This window comes from Aspergillus welwitschiae (genome assembly GCF_003344945.1).
Source record: "Aspergillus welwitschiae strain CBS 139.54b unplaced genomic scaffold BDQ94scaffold_8, whole genome shotgun sequence".
Lineage (NCBI taxonomy): Eukaryota > Fungi > Ascomycota > Eurotiomycetes > Eurotiales > Aspergillaceae > Aspergillus > Aspergillus welwitschiae.
In genome coordinates this window covers 952,172-976,667 of record NW_020798702.1, presented here as the reverse complement: position 1 = coordinate 976,667, position 24,496 = coordinate 952,172, and the positions used below count along the sequence as shown (strand labels likewise).

Below are 24,496 nucleotides of genomic sequence, written 5' to 3'. Positions count from 1 at the left end.
TATTACATAACATTTATCAGTTCGATTGTGGATGAAAGATCAAGGGAAATAACCATCGGTCAGTAATAGTGTTTGAGACATCCTTGTCCTCAATACCTGATTATGCCATGACGTATATTAGGACAGAGGGAGTCGTCTATACCGACTTAAATTATGCATTAAAATCATTGTCAACATTATTGGAACACAATCTGCTGCTTTCATTATAATTACAGCAAATAGTACTATGAACAGCATGGTGGTCTAACTATTGTATTTACTCTCTACATACCGGCGCAAATATATATAGTTGCGAGGTAGAACCGAAGCATGGATGACAAACCCGTTAGGATGACAAACCCGTTACACGCATCATTGAACCCACTACACCAGTAAACTAACACGGGAGAAAGTATTAACGACACTGACAGGTGATTTGCACTGGAGATACTGTTGAACTTGGGTTGTTTTTTTCTTATACTTTGTTTATGGACGGTTTCCAGTGGTTCTGGGGTCACACGCACTGGAATCCGCCGATCTTCCCGCTGCCACACACGTGGTTATCCAGCGTGCCCCACGCCGACCGGTGAGAGAATTAGACCATCTTCTATCATACATGATCTATTTTAGTTTGCATCAATATCTCCATTGATGGATTCACCTCAACTTGTACACTACCCTATCTCCCTTTCGCGTTCTCGTACCTTTCGCGTTCTCACTGACATGATTACATGGTAGACAAACTTACTCATCTCCGGTCGCACCTCGTCCGCACCCCATCAGCCCATCAGCCCATCACCTCTGAAACCACATCAGCAACGAACATAGAAAGAACGGCAGGTTCTTCATCAAAATGTCTTAACGCACATGTAACACTGCATCTCCACCAGCTGTCCCTGATGCAGGATCCCACCACTCAGAGGACCTGAAACACACGGCAGAGGGTCTCGCCATACCGAATCGAGCACGGACAAAACACCTGCATCTGCAGATTGATTACCTGCCACGATGATCGTCGCCGCTCCGTTCTCAACTCGGTATCCGGGTGGTCCAGAGATGGAGCCAAAGTCCCTTCCTGCTCCTCCTACAGGCCACTGCTTATTTCAGAACGGAGGGTCGTCCGTGTAGCAGAAAACGGAAGGGACACTGAATAGCTAGCTATAAAGGCACCTGAACCCTCATATCTTGAGTATCATAAACAAGCCAAAGGAAATCAATCAAACGGTCACAATGAAGCTTTCCAACGCCCTCCTCACCCTGGCTAGCCTGGCGCTGGCCAACGTCTCCACGGCTCTGCCGAAAGCCTCTCCTGCACCGAGCACCAGCAGCAGTGCTGCCTCCACCTCCTTCGCCAGCACCTCCGGCCTCCAATTCACCATTGATGGCGAAACTGGCTACTTCGCCGGAACGAACAGCTACTGGATCGGTTTTCTCACTGACAACGCGGACGTCGACCTCGTCATGGGCCACCTGAAGTCGTCCGGCCTCAAGATCCTCCGCGTGTGGGGCTTCAACGATGTCACCTCGCAGCCCTCTTCCGGCACAGTCTGGTACCAACTGCACGAGAACGGCAAATCGACAATCAACACGGGTGCCGACGGTCTCCAGCGCCTCGACTACGTCGTCTCGTCTGCCGAACAGCACGACATCAAACTCATCATCAACTTCGTCAACTACTGGACCGATTACGGTGGTATGTCTGCGTACGTGAGCGCGTATGGCGGATCCGGCGAGACGGATTTCTATACCAGTGATACCATGCAGAGTGCCTATCAGACATATATCAAGACGGTCGTGGAGCGGTACAGTAACTCCTCGGCGGTGTTTGCGTGGGAGTTGGCGAATGAGCCGAGATGTCCGAGTTGCGATACTTCTGTGTTGTATAACTGGATTGAGAAGACGAGTAAGTTTATTAAGGGGTTGGATGCGGATCGTATGGTTTGTATTGGTGATGGTGAGTTGCCCCATACTCAGTCCTTGATTTTGATTTTGTATAATGGGTGCTGATGAAAGGTAGAGGGCTTCGGTCTCAACATCGACTCGGACGGCAGCTACCCTTACCAATTCTCTGAGGGCTTGAACTTTACGATGAACCTCGGTATCGATACTATTGACTTTGGTACCCTTCACTTGTACCCTGACAGCTGTACGTACCACCCTCTCCCCCTTACTCTCCTTGCCATCAATATCCAGACTAATAAAATCAAGGGGGCACCTCCGACGACTGGGGCAACGGCTGGATCACCGCCCACGGCGCAGCCTGCAAAGCCGCCGGCAAGCCATGTCTCCTGGAGGAATACGGAGTCACCTCGAACCACTGCAGTGTGGAGGGCTCGTGGCAGAAGACGGCGCTCAGCACAACGGGCGTCGGCGCGGATTTGTTCTGGCAGTATGGTGATGATTTGAGTACCGGGAAGTCGCCGGATGATGGGAATACTATCTACTATGGGACTAGTGATTATCAGTGCCTGGTGACGGATCATGTTGCTGCTATTGGTAGTGCTTGAGGGGAATACTGAGACTGAGCTGTGGTAGAAGAGATGTGTGTTTGTTGGTGATTTGAGAATGTATGTACAAAAGGGAGGAAGCGGTGAATGAGAGTTGTTCGTTGAGTCTGGTAAAAAATTGGACAGTCAAACCATTAGCCAAGACCAGCTAAGATACTGGGTATTACTGGTCACTGCGTATCATAATTAAACACGCTATTTATAAACCTAACAAGTGAAACATAAACAACAAGATTCCCATTCCCATCATACGCCATTGTCATGACCACCCCATATCCCCCTTCCCCTCAAAACCAATCTAATCCCTCCTATCCCCCGTCCTAACAGCCACCTCCACCTCACTCCCACTCTCACTCCTCTCCACCCCCTTCACCATCAAAAACGGCTCCGCATCACCAACCCTCTCCGCCGTCAACCCCGCATTCCCAGGCCATCTCATCCCCGCCTCCAACTGCCTCTGATACGACACACGCCTCAGCCTCGCCGACTCCGCCGGAGTAAGATGAAGATACAGCTCCGCCGCAAAGACATGAATAGCGACAGCCAGCCACGCCGCAGCACTGAAACTGATATCAAGGCCCGCGGCAGTCTGATCGACGTTCCCGGTGCCATTGCTGCTGAAGGCGTTGACGAGAACGTGGTGGTTCGGATTAGCGCCGGTGCAGGATGGGTGGAGGGATTGCACGATGGATTGGTTCCCGTTCAGCATGAAGGAGATCTCGGCGCAGGAGTAGGCTACGAAGTATTGTTCTGGGCTGAGGGCCACGAGGACTTTGTCTGTTGTGATGCCGATGATGCGCATGGTTATGATGAAGCCGCCCTATAGGGTTCAGAATTTAGGGTGGAAGAAAGAATAGGGGATGGGGGGGAAGGGGGAGGGGCTTACCACGACCCAAGCGCGGATCATCCATGCCCGGTGCTGCTCGATCTGGAGTCGTTTGATGTTATAGTAAGCGATGCAGATGCAGCTGAGGAAGATAATGAGCGCTAAGCCGAGGGCGATTTGGATGCTCAGGCCGCCGCCGAAGCTGTGCTCGGCTATCATTAGGACGCCGGCCATGCCGATGAAGGAGCCGATGATGACCAGGTAGCCGTTGATGCGGTGGAAGAGGATCACTTTGTGGCGGATGACGGGGACGAATTGCAGGAAGGCGAGAAGACAGGCTGGGAGGATGGCGCCCAGGTGGAGGAGGATGCCGACGCGGCCGCGAGTATCCTGGTAGTAGAAGCATTCGCCGGGAAGAGCATTGGCTTTGTTCTGGTCGGCGGGACAGAAGATGTTGTCGAAGTCGAGGTACATCAGACGCGCGAGAGAGAAGCCGAGGAGTGCACCGGCGGATATCATCCATAGGATGAAGTTGTAGCCTTTGGCGAAGCCGATCGGGTTGTAGATCTTTCGGGCTGTGGCTACGAAGTTGTTGGCTGGGGGGCGGTCGACTTTGACCATGTTGGTGGTTTGATGAGTGGTGATCGAGAGGGATTAAGGGCGAGTTGGTCGGTTGATGAGGTTGGATTCTTCGATGTGATATTTCCGAGGCAATTTGATAGCTATGAGGAGGTGATTTTATACATCTTCCGTGCTCAGGCACACCTACGAACAACCCCAGTGGTCTCGTTCCTGCGGGCGATGCATTGTTTCAGAAGCCATAAACTTGTCCGATAAGGGCTATACTTTCGCGATGGGATGAGCTTAATCAGACGAACGAGATAGACAAGAACGGGACAGAATCTAAGCACTATTAATAGTTTAGGCAGATATGAACCCTGTAGATTTGGTTATCAGGGAAGCTGAAACCCCAGACCCACGCATGTTTAAAGGTGAGGCCCTGTCACACTATACCAAACCGGGTATCTTTTTTGCGACAGCACATGGCCAAGATCCTATGCCGTCCGACAGAATCTCAGCCGCAGTTGCAGCCACCCCGCAACTAGTCGGCTTAAGTGTTGTGATTAGGCTCTGAGTGGGGGCCGAATGTCAGCCTTGTCTGGTCGGACCTCCTATTTAATCCATTTATTGATGAAGGATTGCAGATACCCATCCTGTCGCAACACCATCGCTGCTTTTGGCACCCCCCCACTCTCAATATGGTCAATCGCGGACCCTCTGGAGGATGTGTTACATGCAAAACACGACGTGTCAAATGTGACGAGGCGAAGCCCGAATGCCACGCGTGTCAACGCCTCAACCTTCGTTGCGGGGGCTACAAGCCAAAGCCTGTCAAGATTAGGTTCAAGGATCAAACCGCCAAGGTTCGCAACGACCTTGTTTCGAAGCAAGCCGCTCAGAATCAACAATGGGTGCCTTGCTTGCGATCGCTAGCCGAACCCGACCCTGCTGTCCCATTCTTCATTCGACATTACGGCGTCATGGGTCGCAATGCGAAGTCTGCCCGTGGGTTTTTCGAGATATTAGCTCCAGTATACGCTACTCAGCAGCAGAGCTCGCCTCTCTCGCTCGCGGTGACTGCCGTGGCTTCGGAAATCCTGTCGCGTTGGCGGCACGAGAGTAGCTCCCGAGCATCTTGGGAGACTTATACCCAGGCCATCAAGCGTCTTCGGGAGACTATCCAGGATCGCAATGAATTGACCAACCCGGCAACAATGTTAGCCGTGTTGGCGCTGCAATTTTATGAAAATTTCGCTGTTATATACGGCAGTCACCAAGCCACGGGGGTACACCACGAGGGAGCCGTCTCCTTGCTCCCACTCACCGATCAGGATCATGCCAGTGGGTCGCTGATCGCACACATTCGGCGATGTATCCTTCACAATGAGATTTTATCAGCGATACGTCATAAACGGCTTCTGCATAGCACGGCCCACTCGCGTCTTGGGTGCATAGAGCCGACAATTGCGCCAGGTAATTTAGGCCCCGCACTCGATGCAATAGGCGTGTCCGTGGCCGAGTTGAATGCAAGTTATTGGCAGCAAGCAGCACACATAGGTTCCATGTCTTCGACAGAATTCTGCAGAGACTGGAGAGCCGAGGCAAAATGTATTGACGAACGACTCCTGGCTTGGGCACAAAACGTCCCGCAACATTTGCAGCCGGTGAGACTCCCAGATGGAATTGCTCTCGATCCTTCGATCCCAACCTACAAATCTATCTGCGACGTCTACATTTCGTGCCAGATTGGATCACTGTGGAATGAATGGCGCGCTCAACGCCTCTTGCTCGTCAAGATAATCCTCAGCTCGCTTAGTACCATTCCCACCGCTGGCCATCTTGAGCAATCAAATGCTGAAACCGAAGAGTTCGCCGAGTATAAGCACCTTCTTCAAGAGCTGGTCGATTTGGTCTGTTACAGCGTGCCCTTTTACCTTGGGAACCAAGGCGGATGGTTAAGTATTCCCGACTTAACCGATCCAGCAATTGTGTTTCCTAGCCATCGCTTACTAGGAAATGTCAACCAGCAAAAGTCTGCGCAGAAGTCAGAAGACGAGCACAGAAGTCATATTATCGCCCAAGGGCCGTGGCACGTCATGAGTGTGTTGAGTCGCGTGGTGGCATTCTTTATCGAGGACCATGGTCCGGGGATGGTGTCTTTTCTCCGACCTGGACAGCTCGAGTGGATCCGGGAGCAGTTCCTGCGTGTCACGCAGCTACTCCGGATTCCGTTGGAGGAGGCCGGTGATGGTAAAGCGAGATTCTACCCGTTGGACCGGTCTGTACAAGCAGATCTAGATGCCAAAATTGACAATCTCGCAAAGCGGATCAGGAAGGGCGCGTTTATATGACTGTTCTTAGGGACTTGGTCTGACAATCATTGTTTGAAGTGTTATTTGGGGGATGCAAGATCGAGAGAGGACAGAAGTGAGGTTTATGATGATGCTAATAGTACGTTGATGATAGCTACGTTAATCTTCTGCAGTTGGAGGTAAATGTACTACATACCCTGAAAGTAAGCAGCAACCTGAGGCCGAAACCATCAGCCTCGCCGCCAAGCCCGAATCTGCCTGCAGCACAGCCTCGTCTCACTCTCTTCCTTCACGACAACTGATCATTAGGCTGCACAGTAATGTCGCTTGTTTGATTTATCTGTCTTCATTCTATTGCAGAACTAGAGCAGCATATAACCTCAAAATCACTGGCCATCTACTTACTACAAGATAGGCCGACCGAAAGACCTTCCTCCCTCCTACGAGGAGACGGTGGCTAGTGATTCCAATCTCCCCGCCGCCGCCTCCCGGCCAGCACCACCACCACCACCACCTCCTCCAACCACTTTCTCCTTTCCTCAACTCCCCGATGCCCCCATCCCGGACAGCAGACCCTATCACAGCGTCCACTCAGGCAACCGCGACTCTTCGACGGTTACCCTCGCCCCATCCCTCAGCGAAGATGCCTCGTCCCTGCACGCGCTTATCACCCAGCAAGCCGAGTTCCCGCCGCGACCGTACCTGACCGTGCGCGGTTCCCACACCGAGACCCGCCACGACCACCATCGCAAGGAGGATCGAAAGGAGACCGTGGTGGACTTTACCTTTAAGGTTGATCTCTACGGATATATAGTACGCCACGAGCATGGAACCCAGCAGTATGGCGATGACGACAACTTGGGACTGGACCTGGACCCAACCCAGGATGGATGGCATGTGCTGAGTGTCGTGCGGGATAATGATACCCGAAAGACTTACCGCGGAGGCCGAATCAAGTCGGAGACATGGCCGGGCCGTAGAAAAGGGCCACTGGGACAGCGACTGCGACAGCGAGTGTCACAGCGACTGCGCTCACGATTCGTGCAACTGGAGGATGGCCTTGATCCCGAGGCGGCCGGGTTGGTCCGACAGGACGAGGACGGTCCTGGTTTGATGGGCTGGTGTGAGCGATACTGCGATGATCCGGCTTCTGTTAAATCGTGCGCCATTCCCAGTTGGTCTTCCTCTATGTACGATATGCTGACATATGCAGGTTCAAATTCTCCCGCAGCGTCGTCGGCTTCGATGGCTCCGTTCTCATCTCCTCATTAACATCCCATCTGCGCAGTCTTCACTACAAAGGCGACATAAGCATTACTGTCGACATGGCGAACCGCGACTTAGTAGTATACAACCCTCACTGGGTAAACAAGCTACGCAACAATGCCTGGGTATACTACTTCTGTATTATTTGCCAGGTGTGGATCCTCGCATGGCCGATTATCTGGTTGCTCGAGCGTCGCTACGACGTTGTCCGCTCGGTGTGGTATTTCTCGCGCGTTGAGGACGGTGAAACGCGATATGCGCGCCATCGGGATGAGGCAGCCATCGCGGATGAGCTGGCTCCGGCTGTGACGCAGGCGGCGTTGGAGCGGATTCAGGATGGGAGGATCTTGACGGCACCGGAGATGCGACTGCTCGATTCACTGGGGAGAGAGAGGCGGGAGCGTGGCGTCGTGGTGATGCAGTGGGATCGGTTCCTTGGATGGGGCGGTGATAGTTACTCCTAGCTGCCGGGCGATAGCCGGTGATGGGTGCTATCTAGGAGATATTGTGCATGGGCTACAAGCCACGTCAAGGCGAGCATTTAAGTCGCATCATATCATTGGTGTAGACCTGTTATTATCAACAGCCTGGATGTCAGTGACCAGGCATGTGACTAACGACCACAACACATAAGTCTGAGCAAGACATAAACCATAAGATTGCAAAGGATTGGTCCAGTATACTGCTTATCATATATCAAATGCATACCAGACTTAAGCGAGCCTTGATCCTGGCTCAACGCTGCAGGCGCATATGTACAACACCGGGTAACTACCCGAATAGGCTCACAATTTCTCGACCAAAACCGAGCAGCCGGACCGGTAGCCGGACCGGTAGATGGCGTTGTTAGAGTCTAAAAAGAAGGATCAGGGGTATCAAGACCCTGAGCCAGGCTAGGATTTCGGCGATACGAGAGGAAGCGATAGCCAGCTGGACTGGGATAGGGCAGGATAAGACACGCTAGACGGAACCGAGGCACGGAACGCCACAGCAGCCAGTCAGGGGGGAAGAGGTCTGTCCTCCATCAGCTGCCACAAGGCTGTACCTCACCAGAGATCCTGCATACTAGTCCCTTCCGGGGGCCGGTCAGCAAGCGCATTGGCAAAGGAAGCGAGGCGAGGCGTGGCTGATAAGCGTGTCTTGAGCCCGATGCCGCTCACGCAAGCACCAATCACGCCCAGCAACTTAATTTCCCCCGCATCTTCTTATCTTGTCCCGTCCATTCCCAATTCATCTGGAAGCCCCCGACCGTCGTTATTATCATGCATCCCACTGGTTAATGTCGCTGACCGTCCCGGTTGCGGGGATTGTCCTAACGGTAAGCGATGTCATGCCAAGGGGGGTGGTACGAGGACCAGCGTGATGCTTTCCCGTTACTTATAACCAAGGCAGCTCGCACGACGTTGCTCTTCCGTCACCTTGAGATGTCCACCACTTCACCCTCACTCGATCTCCCTTCCCCCTTCGCAGTGTCTCGTACACCATGGCTCTGTCAGAGAAACCAGAAATGGCGTCTACATCACATCCGGACCCCGAGTCCGGCATGGCAGCCGGCGATCTGAAGTCGGGTGCCTTGCATGAGATGATCGCGCGCGACCTGCTCGATGAACGATACAAAGTTACTCAGCGTGGCCTCAAAAACCGCCATGTGCAGCTCATGGCCCTGGGAGGCACAATCGGCACCGGTCTCTTCGTCGGGTCGGGTCAGGCTCTACATATCGGTGGTCCGCTGTCCCTCTTGCTCGGTTATATCTTCATTTCTGTCCTCGTCTTCGCCCTCGTCACTGGCATCGCGGAAATCGGCGCCTACATGCCCGTTCACGGTGGAACAATGAGCTATCACGGCTTTCGCTATGTCTCGCGCAGCATGGGGTTCGCAATGGGATACTTGTACTGGTACTCGCTGGGTATTTTGGTCCCCTATGAAGTTGTCGCAGCCTCCATGGTCATCGATTACTGGCATCCGAACGTCAATCTGGCCGTCTGGATCACCATCATGCTGGTCGTTATCGTGCTTCTCAACTGTCTCCCGGTGGGCGTATATGGCGAAACTGAGTTCTGGTTCTCCGGAATCAAGATCATTACTCTGATCGGTTTGCTGCTCTTGTCCTTCATCCTCTTCTGGGGCGGTGGTCCCAACCGGCAACGCCTCGGGTTTCATTACTGGAAAGATCCAGGAGTCATGAACACCTACCTTGTCAGCGGTGATGCCGGTCGCTTCGTCGGACTTCTTCAGTGCATCGTCAAATCAGCTATCGCCTTCATCTTCGCGCCCGAATTAGTCGTCATCAGTGGCGGTGAAATGGAATCCCCGCGTCGCAACGTCCCCAAGGCCGCACGTCGCTATATCTACCGATTGGTCATCTTCTACGTCCTAGGCGCTCTGGCCATCGGAGTGATCTGCTCCTCCAACGCCAAACAACTAACCGCCGGCTCCGGCACCGACGCCTCCTCCTCCCCCTTCGTCGTCGCAATCTCCAACGCTGGCATCCCCGTCCTCGACAGCATCGTCAACGCCGCGATCCTCACCTCCGCCTGGTCCGCCGGCAACTCCTTCCTGTACATGTCCTCCCGCTCGCTCTACTCCCTTGCCGTGTCCGGCAACGCTCCGAGCATCTTCAAAGCCTGCAACCGATGGGGCGTACCGTACTACGCCGTGGCCATCTCCTCCCTTTTCTCCCTCCTCGCCTACATGGCCGTCGGCAGCGGCAGCTACACCGTCTTCAACTGGCTCATCAATTTCACCAACACCTCGGGCTTCATCTCCTGGTTCTGCTGCAGCATCGTGTACTTCCGCTTCAACAAGGCTGTGAAGGTACAGGGCGTCGAGAAACCGTATGCATCTCGCATGCAGCCATGGGGCATGTACATCGGTCTGGTAGGGTCGGTTTTCCTTGCCCTCATCAATGGATTCACGTGTTTCTTTCCGTCCGAGTGGTCCGCGAGTAACTTCTTCACGGCGTATATTGGCATTCCGGCGTTTGTGGTGCTATATGTTGTTCATCGCATCGTCTTCTGGAGTGATCCGTGGGCGTGGAGGAGTGAGGAGGTCGATTTGCATACCGGGTTGAGGGAGATTATGGAGGCGGAGAAGCCCGAGAGGGTCAGGGATACGTGGTGGAAGAAGTTGGCGGTTTTGGTGGAGTAGCCGGTGATATTTGATTAGTGTTGTTGCGGGTGTCTGCTCGGTTAATAGTAGTTCATTTAGCTAAAATACCACCTGTTATTAGGGATTCATGTTCGATGTCTTGAGACATATTTTCCATCCGTTGAACCGGGTATCCTCGTTATAAATATCTATAACCGGCGCCCGACCACTATCGTTTCGATCGCATCGCAGATTCGGAACCGAAGGATCAGTCATTATTGTCGCTGTATCAAATAGACCAAGGGAAGACCAGACAATTTAGAGTGGTGGGAATTCCTACGATCAACCAAGGGAAGAGGGAGCCAAGCGTCCATATCGGGGTATATAGCATCGATAAGGCATCATGGTTAGGCCGGAAGATGACTTGGCGGGGACGCCTGATGTCAGTTGTGTGTCGCACAGGGATTGATTGGATGTGACATGCATGGTTGAGGGCCAATTAAAATAAGAGTATATATATCTTTCTGGCAACGAGGGCTTTGGGGAAGTCTTTGACTTTGGTATACGTACTTGCAAACGAGACAGATCGGTCAACCGTATAAATCGACGTTTGCGGACAGTCGGAAACTAACAACTAATGGCACATGCGGATTCTTAGCCAACGGCGCCTGCTGACTTGAATCTAGACTTGGATGTATACGGAATAGAGTTGGAAGTCGGAGTCATTGGGACGTCAGATATGAGTTACAAAAGCATCATCGATCAGTATTCTTTACGGGTTGCACTGAAGAAGGAACTGAATGCAGTGGTTGTACTTGAACAGAACTGTGGCTTTAGCCATCAGTGGAAGAGTCAACAATTCCACGGAATGCTGAAATAGATGGATTTTGATCCAGGCCCGGCCCGACATTCACCTTCAAGCTTAGTTTCGCTACAGTAAAGAGCTTGGGAAGCTAGTTATTAAGGTTAAACGATGACAGCTGAATAAATTGGAGTTCCAACTCTCCGGACCCGAATCGGTGCTCCTCAGCCGACACACATGGTGCAGCCATTCTTTACTCATCCATGGACCATTTCCTCTGATCAAACCACCATGTGATCATTCTAGATGGAAAACATCTATTCAAAATTTAGTAAGTATTCATAATTCAAATTTGTTATGCAACTATCACCGAACTAGCCCGGCTAGCTCAATCGGTAGAGCGTGAGACTCTTAATCTCAAGGCTGCGGGTTCGAGCCCCGCGTTGGGCTTTCTTTTTGATTTTTTGCCCACCAAAACTACAACAACAACAACTGCTACAGTAAAAGCCGCGAGAGTTAAACTATAATTCACGATTGAAACATGTGATATTAAGCCTGGCTGCAACCGTCGGACCTCAAACCATGGATAAGCTAATTGATCATGACAACAGTAAAGGTCTGGAACGGTCTACCTCTGATGTAGCTAGATTCAGGAGCATAAATGGTGCACCCCGATCCAATCCCAACTGAACAACGGCCGAATCCTTAGCTAGCGTAATGCAAGATCTGTCTTATGAGCTGCCTTCAGTAACCAACATGATGTCCCCAATCCTTGCTTCAGCTCTACTTCTCTCCGGGGTCCTGGCGGAGCACTTCCAGGTCCCTTTACAACATACCATCTCACCTTGCTCCACCAGTCCACATACTACCCACAACGACTTTAACCACAACATCAACTCCATCCCCCACGGCATCACTGACGACCCTCGCAGTATCGACAACCAGACATTCGACTACATAATCGCCGGCGGCGGGCTAACTGGCCTCACCCTCGCCGCCAAACTAGTCGAGCAGAAGAAATACACCGTCCTAGTGATCGAAAGCGGCTTCTATGCATGGGAATACGGCCCCAAGATTGACGACCTCAACACCTACGGCCAAGTATTCGGCAGCAGCGTCGATCATGCCTACGAGACCAGTCCGCAGCTCGTCGGCAACGACGGTGAAACTGGACTAGATAAAGACATCCGAATTGTTCGGTCCGGAAATGGTCTCGGAGGGTCAACGCTCATCAATGGGGGAACGTGGACCAGGCCTCACAAGTCGCAGCTTGATTCGTGGGAAGAGGTCTTTGGGAATACAGGGTGGAATTGGGACGCGCTGAAGGGGAAGATGGATGAGATTGAGGTTCCGAGGGATCCGACGTCGGATGATATTACGAAGGGGTCGTTCCATAAGTTTGATGCTAAGTGTCACAATCAACAGCCGGATAAGGGGAAGGTTAAAGTCGGGGCGAGGGATCGGAAGTATGGTTGGTCGCCGTTGATCAAGGCGTTGATGCATACGGTTAACAGTACGTATGAAGAGGTGGTGAATCAGAAGGATCTGTGTTGTGGGGATCCAACTGGGGTGTCGATGTTTTTGAACACGCTTACCAATGAGCAAATCCGGACGGATGCTGCTAGGTCGTGGTTGAAGCCAATCTTGGATGATGATGAGTTGAAGCAGTATATTACGGTTTTGACGGGGGAGCTCGTTGGGAAGGTTCATCTGGCCGACGCCAACCCTTCGGAGACAGGAACAGAATTCAAAGCGAAAGGTGTGGAGTTTGGGGTGCACAAGAAACAGGAGTGGAAGTGGGATGCTTGGGCTAGGAAAGAAGTCCTCCTAGCAGCGGGGTCCACGATCTCTCCCCTCATTCTGCAGTGGTCGGGAATCGGTCCGAAAGCCTGGCTTGATGCTGCGGGAATAGAACATAAGTTGGAGCTTCCTGTGGGATATAACCTCCAGGATCAAACAACCACTTCGGTAGTGACGAAGCCGAAACCAGAAGCGAATGGCCAAGGCCAGGCAGCCTACTTTGCAACCTTCGCAGAGATCTTCGGTAACGATGCTTCAGATATGGAAAAGCTCCTGAAAGACGATACAGAGCTCGACAAATGGGCAGAACACACAGTGAACGGCCACGGATTCCCTGACAAGGCCAATCTCCTAAAACAGTACAAGAACTACCGAGACTGGCTCCTAACCGACAAAGTATCCTATGCCGAACTATTCCTTGACACCGACAACAGCACCCATTTCGACCTCTGGAATCTGATCCCATTCACCCGAGGGTATGTCAAGATCCTAGACAACGACCCCTACCTGCGGAGCTTCGAATACAACCCACGATACTTTGAGAATATCCTCGACTTGAACGGCCAAGCTGCTGCTACGCGGCTGGCACGACAATTGACCAACACGTACGACATGAAACAGTACGTGGACAAAGAGCAGGTCCCGGGGAGGTATGTGCCAGAGAATGCGAGTCTAACTGAATGGGCCGATTATGTGAAGCAAAACTATCGGGCCAATTATCACGGGGTGGGGACTTGCTCTATGATGAAGAAGGAGCTTGGTGGTGTTGTCGACCCGGAGGCTAAGGTTTATGGTGTGGAGGGGTTGAGAGTGGTGGATGGTTCTATCCCGCCTACGCAGGTGTCGTCGCATGTTATGACGGTGTTTTATGCAATGGCTGTGAAAATTGCGGAGTCTGTTATTAAGGATGCTGGTAATGCTTAGGGGTGGGGCGGTTACATTCAATGAGATGAGGGAATGATTGGGGATAGTGGGTAGTAGAACTATCAACTGAATTCAGTACAAAAAGGGCAAAGAGTGCAAATTCAATCTCAGGATGAAAATTTGTGTAACAAGCGTCTAAGACGGAAGTATAAAGCATAGGCTTCTTGAAAGGGTAACATAAAAGGATTAGTTGGTCATCTGGAGATCCGAGGGATTCGGAGTTTAGCGAGGATGCGTTGGTAAATTATCACAATGATAAAAGTCTCTACCCCTGAACCTTCCATGTGGCCACCTCTTGAGTTACACAAGAACTGGCAATTTCCATCAGCCAAGTGTGTGACGACGGGTATCCCACTTATGAAAGCCTAGCCAGGGGCGTTCCGTCCTAATCACGGATTACACCTCACCTTGGCTGGACCTCCAAAAGGTATATAAGCGGTACCAAGTCTCCTGTACTGCTACCAGTCTATCTGCTTGCATTCCCAGATGTAATTTGGAATCAAAGCTGAATGAACTATATAAGTCAATGAACAACATAGTTGTCCACTACCAGGATGACATGACAGTCGATGCTTTTGAACTGGCCATTCTGCATGAGAAGCTGCCTAACAACCCTTCAAAGCCAGTTCCGAACAGACCCATGCAGATGATGAAAGGGTCCAGTCAATCTCAGAAGTGCCGAAAGAACAGCATTTGAGGGCCTGCAGACCTTTTGTTAAAAAGCGCGCCAAGGAAGTACTCGATGTTATGGTTTTCGAAGCATGCTATATATTCAATGATCAAATAGGATCCCCAGAAGATTGATTACAGAGGCTTCCAAAAGGGAGTGGAAGCTTCATGGAGGACAGAATTCACTATAACGGTACAACGAAGGAGAGATTCAGTACGGTCTGAGACATATGCAACACAAGGACTATTCCCGTTATCGATATAGTGGATTGCATGCAGTGGACTCTCTTTAGCTTCTTTTGTTCGAGTTACTATATAATCTTCCTTTAAAAAAGGGAATGAGAGGCAAAGATGTTGCCTGGATGTGGACCAGGCCAACAACTATTGTGGTTGTTCTGCGCATACATGCTTTTGTTGTGCGCGAAGGTCGTCATCTGGAATTCTAATGGACGTTGCTTCCATCCCAGAAACGCCTCGCAATCTTCATTTGATGAAAGACAAAGGTATATAACAAGTGAACACTTGCGAGCCTGACCACGAACGTTTCCATACTCACGAACCGACTATATTTTGATTTATATAACAAGCTCTTGTTTCTTGCATAGCCAAGGAGAGTTTCCACCTGACTCGGGGTCATCATGAGAACTATATTACTAGCAGTGATGGATCTCAGTTCGCTCGCCTGACTGTGCCAAACGAGACCTACTTATTGGCTTTATATATATCACAAGCAGAATGCTCCTTGGGTACAGGCTGGTAGATCCCCGTTTCTTTATTCCAAACCTTTGTGGCACCAAAAATTCCGAATGTGGTTGCTGGGGGCTCGTCGCTTAGAAGCAGCATATCGAAGTATTCAATTGTTCGTTGCAGTTATGTCTACAATACAGGAGTAGCTGGGTTGAAGATAAGCGTGTGCTTGTGGAATGGCGGTTGCGAAACCTTACTGGGCGGGAATTGGACCTAATTATCAATAGTATATATCACAGACTGGAGACGAAAACCACAGAGAACACTACCAAGTAGCCGTGTCGGACTTCATTGAGCTATGGAAGCATGATGATCCCGCAGCAGCCGATCCTTCTCACAACCTGCCGGGTCATGGTGATGAAAAGAAACCCAGGTTTGTCTTCGGCCCGCACTTGACTGTGCACGTCAATACAGACATACCTGAACCACGATATACCGTTCGAGTTTGATCAACTAATTATGCTTCTGAGACTGGTTCTGACAAGTCGACAGCAGCCCGGCCTCTAATGCCACTGGGAGGGGTGTACACGTACGGAACCTTTGACTGACCATATCCTGGACCCATCAGCTATCAACTGAATGCCTGGGTCAACCAGCAGCAGCCCGAATTGTCTAATATTGCATTTGGATTAATCGTCCAGACGGGGATGCTGAACCAAGGATATAATTTGACTCATAGTATGGACTTGTCTGAACAGGATAACATGCCTGAATCAAGATATACCACTCAAAAACAAGAATTCATTAGACTTCTAATACCGATTTTGACAACACGACAGCAGTCTGACCTCTGATGCCATTGGGAATGGTGTACACATAGGGGCCCGTTTATACGGAAACAGGAACTGACAAGGCACCAGCGGTCAGTTCACGAACTCACTGACGTGTTGAGTAGCTGAACATGAATGCGCCCTTTGGCGAAGGGCTGCGGCAAGGTCATTATCAAGCCGGCGATCCCAGCAGTCATGTGTATATCTGGCATGACTATGCTACCCCCATTGACTATAAAGTTGCAGGGTGAAGTTCTCTGGTATGGAGTAATAGATGACGAATTAGGCGGCTTATTGCATTTCTTCCTCTTACAACCACAATGAGCAACATTTCTCAAGGATGGTTACCGCAGATATGACGTGCGGAATTTACTTGTTGGAAGCACAGCCTAAGCAGATGTCTCTAATGAAATAATATGGACCGAACTACTCGAGTCCGAGTTCCCGAAAACTTTCAGACTCAAGGAAGACCTAGGGCGAGCTCAAACCCAAGTGCTTATTGACAACAACTCAGCCTTCACCGTTACCAAGAATTCTGGTCATCACCGCAATGCAAAGCATATCGAGATAAGTTACCACGTGCTCAGAAACCGCGTTGAAAACAAACAAATCACCGTCGAGCGAGTTGCGTTAAAGGATAACCTCGCCGACTTCTTCACCAAAGCTATGTCTCAAAACATGGATGTTGGAATGTCCGCAGCTGGAAGAGACCAAGCAATGCTACAGCACTAGCTGGTGTTCCTTTCGAAAACTGGACATCCCCAGCTTAATGGGTTTAGATTGACTGGGTGGGGCATGTGGAGATCACATCTATTTTATCCCCCCGCATCGGACTATCATTCTTATTTGTGCTTCGCTTCGCACCGCCACATCTGATCACCCACACACACTTGAACCCACAAAATAGCACCAGGTGTGCACCATACGGCGAGATGACTGGCTGGGGGAGCAGTTGTCAGCTGTTTCAGGTCATTTCGCGCATTCATCGTCCGCCTCATCGGAATAGCTCACATGCACATCCTTAGCACATTATTTAATGTCTGCTGTGGCTTCAGACAGATTCCCTATAGTTATTATATAGATAGTATTAGATTGGCTGTGTATATCCGCTGCACCGCGTATGGTCAGCGATGCACAAACGAGACCTTGCCTACAAATCGAGTTGTTATGACAACCCCAACCTATAATAATAATTGCTTCCATGAGCGCTTATCAGAACTAATATATTGCCAAGACTGCACCGATCTCCTAAATGCTTATTGTCCCACTCATAGCAGATGTCTTCATAACAATGCATCTAGATTACGTAATATACACCAGCATGAAGTATTGCGGCCTGAGGCACGAAGGGCTAAAGGGCAGCTGAAATTGTGCTGCCTAGGAAGTGGTCGTAACCGTGCCAGCTCTAACCAACAATATGAATATAGGGATTTGACTATCACCAAGAACAATGCCCAAACAGTTTGAAGAGTATTGAAGTTGCGGGTCAATAACGGGGAAAGAGCGTCCAGGTTAAGTCCTGATACATAGAAAATCAGCAAAAATTTTGAAGGTGATCGCATTTTCCACAGCGAGAAGCCCGTTGATCTCGTTAATAGCCCTTAATCTGAAACAAGAAGGCTATCGTCTAGTGTATGGCAGTTATTCCATTCACTGAGTCATTGGTTCTGGACTTGTCCGCGTTAAGGACCAACGCTCGGTAAACGTCATCCCATATCTCGATGCACCACTCGGGCTTAGGCCTGCAGGCGGTGTGCCAGTCAGCCTCACCCAGCTTTTGCCCTCCAAGACCCTGCCATGAGAGGAAAGCGATCTTTGGCATGAGTTACGCTCGTTGTGCCTGAAGCCAAGTGGACAAATCCCTACGGGCTTTCTCTTTCTGGAGCGCGATCGAAGGAGAGTGCCATACGGTCATCTGCTCACACTACGGATCTGTCCAGTAAGATTGTGCATGAAAGGCTCCTTTTAGGGTGATTGGGCTTTGGAGAGCTCAGAAAAAGGCAATTTGTTATTGAGACTCCACAGATAGCCGTTTAGACTCTACGGCTAGCTTTATCGGGAATAGTACTAAACTTTAGTCTACCTGTTTAGAATAAATAAAATAATATTCAATTTAATTAAATACTAGACAAGCTAGCGATAATATGAGTTTCTAAGTATCTTACCAAATAATCCTGAGCACATAGTTACCATCCTAAGCGTCCGAGTATTTCGTTCATGGTCTAGCTAGAATATTACTTCGGAATTCCAGAACAAATTCTTAGAAATAAAACGCTAAGAAGAAATCCAGATATCTGTATGTAAAATATACCCCTTGATTTCAGGAGGCGCACGAACCAGCTCGTTGAGATGCTAAACACCAAATGAGGTATTCATTAAATGTAGTACTGGCCGCAGCAAGCAGGGGTAGAGCATTATTGTACAATAATAATAATAATAATAATAGTAAAATAAATCACAATTACTTGACCAGAGATTACATAATATCGCCTAGTGGCAGTGGTATGGGCTATTCCTAACCTCCTTGAGACTGGGCCTAACCTCTGTAGACTAGCCATGGAGTCCAATTGGCCACCTGTATAATCTCAATAACAATTGTATCAAACAAAGGACTGGACGATTTACTATGAAATAGTCGAAGTATCTGTGGGATATTCGAGAGCACGTTTGACCCAGACTTTTAGGGAACCTCAGATGAGACGAAGTTTCTGGTCATAGGAAGGATTAAAGTCAGAACTCAGACCTCAGGTGTCAGGGAGAATTGCAAGCATCGTTGGCTCTTTTTTGGGGGGCACACTGTGTTCCAGACAGACTGAACCCACCTCTGAGGCCACCCCTCTTAAGACCACTGCGTTGTTGGGGGAAATGATCGCTGGTAGACTTCCGGTCAAGACTAGACCGAGTTGGGGAAAACTAAAATGAAAAACAGATGACCGCCAAATTAGGAAATCGGAAAACCGGCAGGGAAGATTGAATAAAAATCAAAAACGGATCCAGGAAGTTGGCAGGGAAAATTACCATGATAATTGAAAATGGAAAACGTTTAACGGCCATGTCAGAAACTTGGAAAATCGGCAAATCTTTTTTTTAAATAAGAAATGAAAAATGGTTAGGGGACCATAAAAGAAAAAACATTTTTTCTCCCCGAAAAAAAAAAAAAAAAAAAAAAAAAAAAAAAAAAAAAAAAAAAAAAAAAAAAAAAAAAAAGAAAAAAGAAAAAGAAAAAAGGAAAGAAAGAAAGGAAAAGAAACGAACCAGGGCAGATCGGGCCAGTGGAGCTTAGGGAGACCCGCTTGCCGGGCAATTGAAGCCCGCCCGACCCCACGACATACACGTCTGGTCTGTATACGGACGTCGCGATCATACATCATCGAGCGCATAGCGCCCCTTCTAGAACTGTGCCTACCTATATATACCCCAGCTATCTCTGCCCCCATTGAACTAAACTCATCAACCATCTAGCAGTCTTTTTCTGGGACGTTCGTCCTTTTAGGCTCTACTGTTTTACCAAATACTACAACAACCTTCCCAATGCAGAACGTTCCGGGTCGCGATTCGAGTTCCGGCAGGAAAGCTGCTTATACAAACACTTCCATGCCAAACACCCATGGAACCGAGTGTACTGGAACCCTACCTACTCCGACAAGCCTTGGCCAAAAAACAGGTGAAAATGCGGACTTCAGCTCAGCAGTAGTAGACCCGACAGCGGCATTCCAGTTCAGCGACCCATTCAACCAAATTCTCTTTGGCTATCCGACCGCTGCGGACCCCCTCCATGTCATCAACGAGTACAACCCAAGTCAGCCTGCCCACCCTGGATTGCACGAGTATCAGCCAGGAGGGGAAATTCTAGAACAATTGTTCCTGAGTCGCCCCCCGATGGTCCCCTTGCCGGAAGCTGCTGCGGTCCCACCCGCGCTGACCTATGGCATACGCGGAGGTCGCGGGCAAGAACCCATGATGTAAGTAGTTGAGAGATAAGTACCCTACGATTGCATCGTTTTGATGATGAGAGTTGCGATCCAGACCCCAACTTGCCACACTCCGCTGCAAGTGGGAAGGTTGTACGTATTCACGATCCTTCAACAGGAGAGAAGAACTGCTCCGACATGTCAGAAACCTCCATGTTTCTCCCCGGTCTTACCCTTGCGAAACGTGCGGTCGGCGATTCAATCAGTCATATAACAGAGCGGTCCATATGCGGGTTCATCAGATGGGAGGGGTATCACGTGGGTGAGGCCAAACACATCACCGTTATATGCTCTTTTCATCGCCACAATCCTTTTCTTGTCTTACTTTGTTTGTTGTCTGGGGGAATCGGGGTATTGTTCGCGAAAGGACAGAAGGCATGCGTATTAGGGCATTTTCTTCCTTCCCTTTTCTTTTTATCTAGAATATGTTTTCTACGTTCTCATGAGACATTTCGGGTTACGTTTGTTTATGCTCTTGGGAAGTTCATGAAATAGAACTGATTTTTAAATATATCGGTTGGGTTGATTACATTAGCGACCAACAGCAAAAGGTGCCTTGCATAGAAGTTCGCTAAACCCTGCGGGTAGATGCCATATGACGATGACATGTGGGCATATTCTGAAGAATGCATAAGTGTTGCTCATTAGTGTAGCCGAAGAACACTATCGAACAGGAAAATAATTTAGTATGAGCTTCAGTACTGTTTCTATTTCCACCTTGATGCACGAGGGCGTGAACACAAGGTGATTGTTGACGCAGTATTAATAGTAGGCTTGGTCACGTCACGTGGCTGCATTGCGCTGCCGCCACAACAAGCACCTCTTCGTCGCGCTCGTTCCGCTGCATTCTTTGCTTGCTTGCTTCCCCGCCTGTAGAGTGTTCGAACACCAGATGTATTTTACCACCTCTGTAATAAATAACAGGAAACGCTCTATGGGGGAGATTCTCGGAATTAACAGTCCCTCAAGATCCAGAACCTACAAGTCAACCGTGGCTACAAATCGGATAGTGTACACCCAGATAGCCGCGCAAATCTGAAGAAACCCTGGGTCCGTGCGGGGACAGATGGGAGCAATTCCATGCGGATGTGAGAGCTCCAATCTGGCGCCATGTACTAGATTGGCGCGTAGGTAGGAAAGCTAATGTAAGCTGTCCTGGTACAGATCTCAACAGTTGAAATTCATAGCATCCGTCGTTCACGCACGGAAGCCGAGTCTGCTACTGGTGCTGTTTTCCTTACCAGCTAACTTTTATCCCCTACACCGCTATCCACGTAGTGAAAAGCGCCCCGGAAAACGAGCAATAGGCGTTAAAGAGGGGATAGGGAAGAGGAGGCGGACGAGGGGGTGGGGAAGTGGGGGTTATGGAGGTGTGTACCCACAACATCAAGATTGACCTATCAACGGAGTGCTGGTGAGTTGTTAAGTGGCCGAGGCGTCAGCTAGTCCCTGCCTCAACGGTAGGGACTATTTCTATTTTCTGCTAGGTGAAATCGGGATTTTGACAAGATGGTAAATATCTCGCATAATAATCGAAACGAACCAGATCGGCTCTTGCAGATTCTAATTAGTTATAGTGTGGGTATTGTGAATAAGCGGATCTAGAGATGGGCATGCAGGTGGGAGGAAGCGGGAGGATCATGGATTCTGTGGAGGCAAAATTTCCGAGGTTCTTTGGATTTACTAAATACAGATAAAGTTGGGTAGAGAGTACTTAGCACTGGAATAGAAGCTGCCCAACCAAGTAGGCACTGACGTGAATCGCTCGTCGCCATGATTGGTGGAATCCCCGATAATGCTCGCATGGTGCCCAATGTGATGAAGATAAATATGAACAAGGCACAGACAGAAAGGATTGAAGAACGAGGAAAAGGTCCGGCAGTCTCGCTGTATACCGTTCCATTCACCGCCACGACGCGATAAAATGAGCCTCAGGCGTAATGGCAGGTTTCGCCCTGGCTACAGAGCGCTTAGATGGTGACTTCTGGATTTCAACTGGCCCGGAGAGGCTGTGTGTGAGACCAACACATCGACCTCAATGATGTGGTGGAATAAGAGGTCACTAGCAGTCACCAAGGCACTCCAACCATTGGCCGATTGCTTCCACGAAAAAGAAAATATCACCTACCAATGAAGGTGATGTAGCGAAAGGCAGCACCAACTTGATGATCGAGATGTACGTCACGTTTCTGGCGTGACGCGCATAGTACTTAAACAAAGGATCCCCGAGTTTGAACGGCATCATACTTCTCAGCCGAGTAGAGGCTGGCCCATACTCGAGGTCTTTACCATGCCTGAGGCTCCTAACAACCGTTCTGCCTCGTGGGCGACTCGAGGCGCACCATTCTCTCCTCCGACACCTCCCGTTGTCAGAGCCCCGCCATTGACCGACTACGATGACCTCGATGCAGGCCACCACGGTCACACTCCTACATATTCGACGACTTCTACAGTCTTCGATAATTCACCGGCTCGGAACAGCCATGGGGATGTCCAGGTTCACACCGCACCTATGTCCTGGCCTAGCGATGGACCAGCAATGTACTTAGCGCCACCGATGCCAGCGACAACTCCGGGTACCCTACAGACCACCGCGGATGACCACGGCATTACCAATATTCAACACTTTCCTGCCCACTTTATACCGTCATCATATATTGGATCTTTTGAGAACATGCCTGATGCGATCGCGGGGATGGGGTCACTAAACTCGGACTCTGGCTCGGGCTCAATCGCATGGATGCAGGACGGGATTGCCGAACCGAGGTATGTGAGAAGGGAAGAGCCTTTCTTAGGGCAGATGCTGACAAGTCGCTAGACTGTTTGGTCTACAATGTGGGTGGACGGGTTGCACAACTACCCAGCCTTTCAGACGGCCAGCAGATCTGGCCAGGCATGTGCAAACCAAACATATAAACCCGCTATCCTACCAGTGCCCAGAGTGTGGGCATCGCTCCAACCGCAGGGACAATTTGTCCGATCATCGACTGAGAGCTCATTACCGTCCGCAGAATTTGACAAGGAGGCATTCCTAAAGGCTGTATTATTTATGCTGTCAGTGGCTGGCTTTCCATGACAATTGGGGTTAGGGGGTGTTTGTGCATATCCCCCTTAATATCTTCTATTTGATTTTTCCCTTACATTTTCTGGTGTTTTCCTCGCTTTCTTTGCGCGAACCCCTAGCGTTGTGAAGCACACGCGGCGTTGTTCATTGCATGACAGGGTGTATTGCAACTCTTCCAATTTGCCGGCTTCCAACGCACATGTTTCGTTCCTACTTGCATTTATTTCTTTATTTATCCTTTCGGGTGTTTCACTGAGCGCCTTTTGTGCACATAACAGCCTAATATGTTATGCGGGATTGTATTGCATGTCTGTCGGTGCTGTTATCGGACCTTCTTCCACTCTGGTGATTTCGATGCATATCTCTCATTATCGGCGGAAGTTGTTTCAGTGGCTTAATTTCACTCGTTCTGAAGGCGGCGCCAGTAATCTGGATGATCTCGCAATATCGTCAACGAAATTCATTGTGTTTGCAACTGTAACTGAAACTCACTTTAGGAGAGAGGAGAGAGAGGGGCGGTGCGATGTATCAGATTGCGGCGGGGTTGATAGGAAGAAGTCTTTTTCCGTGACTGCGCCTCAGCACTAGCAGGGGCGCTTGCTCACATGACCAGGTACTGCCTAACTTTGTAGATCAGGATGATTGGGTTGCGCTAATTCTACTCATCCTTTTCGGTTTGTATGATTCCTTCCTACTCAGATTCATCGCTGGAAGACGTTTAGTACCAGTCAGCTACTTGGAATCGTGCTGCTTCATGATAATGAATTATCGCAGATTGTCAGTTACTATCGGTGCCTCGCACTAATGTCGGATCGAGGTAAACAATGACATTATATTAACAAAGCATCACGACTGTATAGCTGAAGATCTTATACCCCGGCTAAGTACAAAAGAATCCCACCCTCACAATCAGTTATTTCGGCGTGAGCCTCATTAGTATCTCCGCCCGGTGGATCAGAATATTCGCACGGCAAGGCACATAACACAGAACTCCTTATTGGTCCGAATACGCAGGTCGCTGGCAACAGATTCTAATCCCTGTCGAGATGGAGCACAGTGTGCTCCATCTCGACAGGGATTATTCGTAATGAACAAATCTACATTATGAGACGTCGTAGTCGGAAAGCTTGTAGTACTTGATGGTATCGGCGATATACATCATTAATATAGTCCATGGGTTTTATTTTAATCTGCTAATCACCATGGTGCC

The 24,496-nt window shown here is 49.7% G+C and overlaps 7 protein-coding genes and 1 non-coding gene across 8 annotated transcripts; 7 read left to right on the top strand and 1 right to left on the bottom strand.

Moving 5' to 3' along the window:
- Positions 1 to 1,023: 1,023 nt before the first annotated feature.
- On the top strand, positions 1,024 to 2,646 carry BDQ94DRAFT_126803 (glycoside hydrolase 5 family protein). Its single transcript, XM_026763881.1, has 3 exons — positions 1,024 to 1,933; positions 1,997 to 2,125; positions 2,188 to 2,646. Exons 1-3 carry the CDS (start codon positions 1,210 to 1,212, stop codon positions 2,484 to 2,486), a joined length of 1,152 nt encoding a protein of 383 aa, XP_026629027.1. The 5' UTR covers positions 1,024 to 1,209; the 3' UTR covers positions 2,487 to 2,646.
- Positions 2,647 to 2,784: 138 nt separating this feature from the next.
- Positions 2,785 to 3,933, bottom strand: BDQ94DRAFT_158171 (uncharacterized protein; the record flags this gene model as incomplete). The annotated part of the gene is made up of 2 exons (XM_026768896.1): positions 2,785 to 3,306; positions 3,373 to 3,933. The coding sequence occupies 2 exons, from the start codon at positions 3,931 to 3,933 to the stop codon at positions 2,785 to 2,787; spliced, it is 1,083 nt and encodes a 360-aa protein (XP_026629026.1).
- Positions 3,934 to 4,526: 593 nt separating this feature from the next.
- On the top strand, positions 4,527 to 6,389 carry BDQ94DRAFT_139515 (Zn(II)2Cys6 transcription factor domain-containing protein). The gene has a single exon (XM_026765439.1). The coding sequence runs from the start codon at positions 4,572 to 4,574 to the stop codon at positions 6,222 to 6,224; it is 1,653 nt and encodes a 550-aa protein (XP_026629025.1). The 5' UTR covers positions 4,527 to 4,571; the 3' UTR covers positions 6,225 to 6,389.
- Positions 6,390 to 8,655: 2,266 nt separating this feature from the next.
- On the top strand, positions 8,656 to 10,682 carry BDQ94DRAFT_139512 (proline permease PrnB). Its single transcript, XM_026765438.1, has one exon. The coding sequence runs from the start codon at positions 8,935 to 8,937 to the stop codon at positions 10,597 to 10,599; it is 1,665 nt and encodes a 554-aa protein (XP_026629024.1). The 5' UTR covers positions 8,656 to 8,934; the 3' UTR covers positions 10,600 to 10,682.
- Positions 10,683 to 11,718: 1,036 nt separating this feature from the next.
- On the top strand, positions 11,719 to 11,791 carry BDQ94DRAFT_t93. Its single transcript has one exon. It is a non-coding gene; the product is annotated as a tRNA-Lys (tRNA).
- A 306-nt stretch (positions 11,792 to 12,097) lies between these two features.
- Positions 12,098 to 14,065, top strand: BDQ94DRAFT_158153 (GMC family oxidoreductase; the record flags this gene model as incomplete). The annotated part of the gene is made up of 1 exon (XM_026768893.1): positions 12,098 to 14,065. The coding sequence occupies one exon, from the start codon at positions 12,098 to 12,100 to the stop codon at positions 14,063 to 14,065; it is 1,968 nt and encodes a 655-aa protein (XP_026629023.1).
- A 5,507-nt stretch (positions 14,066 to 19,572) lies between these two features.
- Positions 19,573 to 20,589, top strand: BDQ94DRAFT_126761 (C2H2-type zinc finger protein). Its single transcript, XM_026763880.1, has 2 exons — positions 19,573 to 20,213; positions 20,278 to 20,589. The coding sequence occupies exons 1-2, from the start codon at positions 19,783 to 19,785 to the stop codon at positions 20,486 to 20,488; spliced, it is 642 nt and encodes a 213-aa protein (XP_026629022.1). The 5' UTR covers positions 19,573 to 19,782; the 3' UTR covers positions 20,489 to 20,589.
- Positions 20,590 to 22,229: 1,640 nt separating this feature from the next.
- Positions 22,230 to 23,795, top strand: BDQ94DRAFT_139508 (uncharacterized protein). Its single transcript, XM_026765437.1, has 2 exons — positions 22,230 to 22,988; positions 23,041 to 23,795. The coding sequence occupies exons 1-2, from the start codon at positions 22,513 to 22,515 to the stop codon at positions 23,255 to 23,257; spliced, it is 693 nt and encodes a 230-aa protein (XP_026629021.1). The 5' UTR covers positions 22,230 to 22,512; the 3' UTR covers positions 23,258 to 23,795.
- Positions 23,796 to 24,496: the final 701 nt, after the last annotated feature.

What these genes read in the sequence shown, in the direction of transcription:
- BDQ94DRAFT_126803 (XM_026763881.1), top strand. Translation starts at nt 1,210, where the DNA reads ATGAAGCTTTCCAACGCCCTCCTCACCCTGGCTAGCCTGGCGCTGGCC. An exon ending in TATGGTTTGTATTGGTGATG is followed by an intron (nt 1,934 to 1,996) that starts GTGAGTTGCCCC and finishes GATGAAAGGTAG; the next exon opens with AGGGCTTCGGTCTCAACATC. An exon ending in TCACTTGTACCCTGACAGCT is followed by an intron (nt 2,126 to 2,187) that starts GTACGTACCACC and finishes AATAAAATCAAG; the next exon opens with GGGGCACCTCCGACGACTGG.
- BDQ94DRAFT_139515 (XM_026765439.1), top strand. Translation starts at nt 4,572, where the DNA reads ATGGTCAATCGCGGACCCTCTGGAGGATGTGTTACATGCAAAACACGA.
- BDQ94DRAFT_139512 (XM_026765438.1), top strand. Translation starts at nt 8,935, where the DNA reads ATGGCTCTGTCAGAGAAACCAGAAATGGCGTCTACATCACATCCGGAC.
- BDQ94DRAFT_126761 (XM_026763880.1), top strand. Translation starts at nt 19,783, where the DNA reads ATGCAGAACGTTCCGGGTCGCGATTCGAGTTCCGGCAGGAAAGCTGCT. An exon ending in CGCGGGCAAGAACCCATGAT is followed by an intron (nt 20,214 to 20,277) that starts GTAAGTAGTTGA and finishes GTTGCGATCCAG; the next exon opens with ACCCCAACTTGCCACACTCC.
- BDQ94DRAFT_139508 (XM_026765437.1), top strand. Translation starts at nt 22,513, where the DNA reads ATGCCTGAGGCTCCTAACAACCGTTCTGCCTCGTGGGCGACTCGAGGC. An exon ending in GACGGGATTGCCGAACCGAG is followed by an intron (nt 22,989 to 23,040) that starts GTATGTGAGAAG and finishes ACAAGTCGCTAG; the next exon opens with ACTGTTTGGTCTACAATGTG.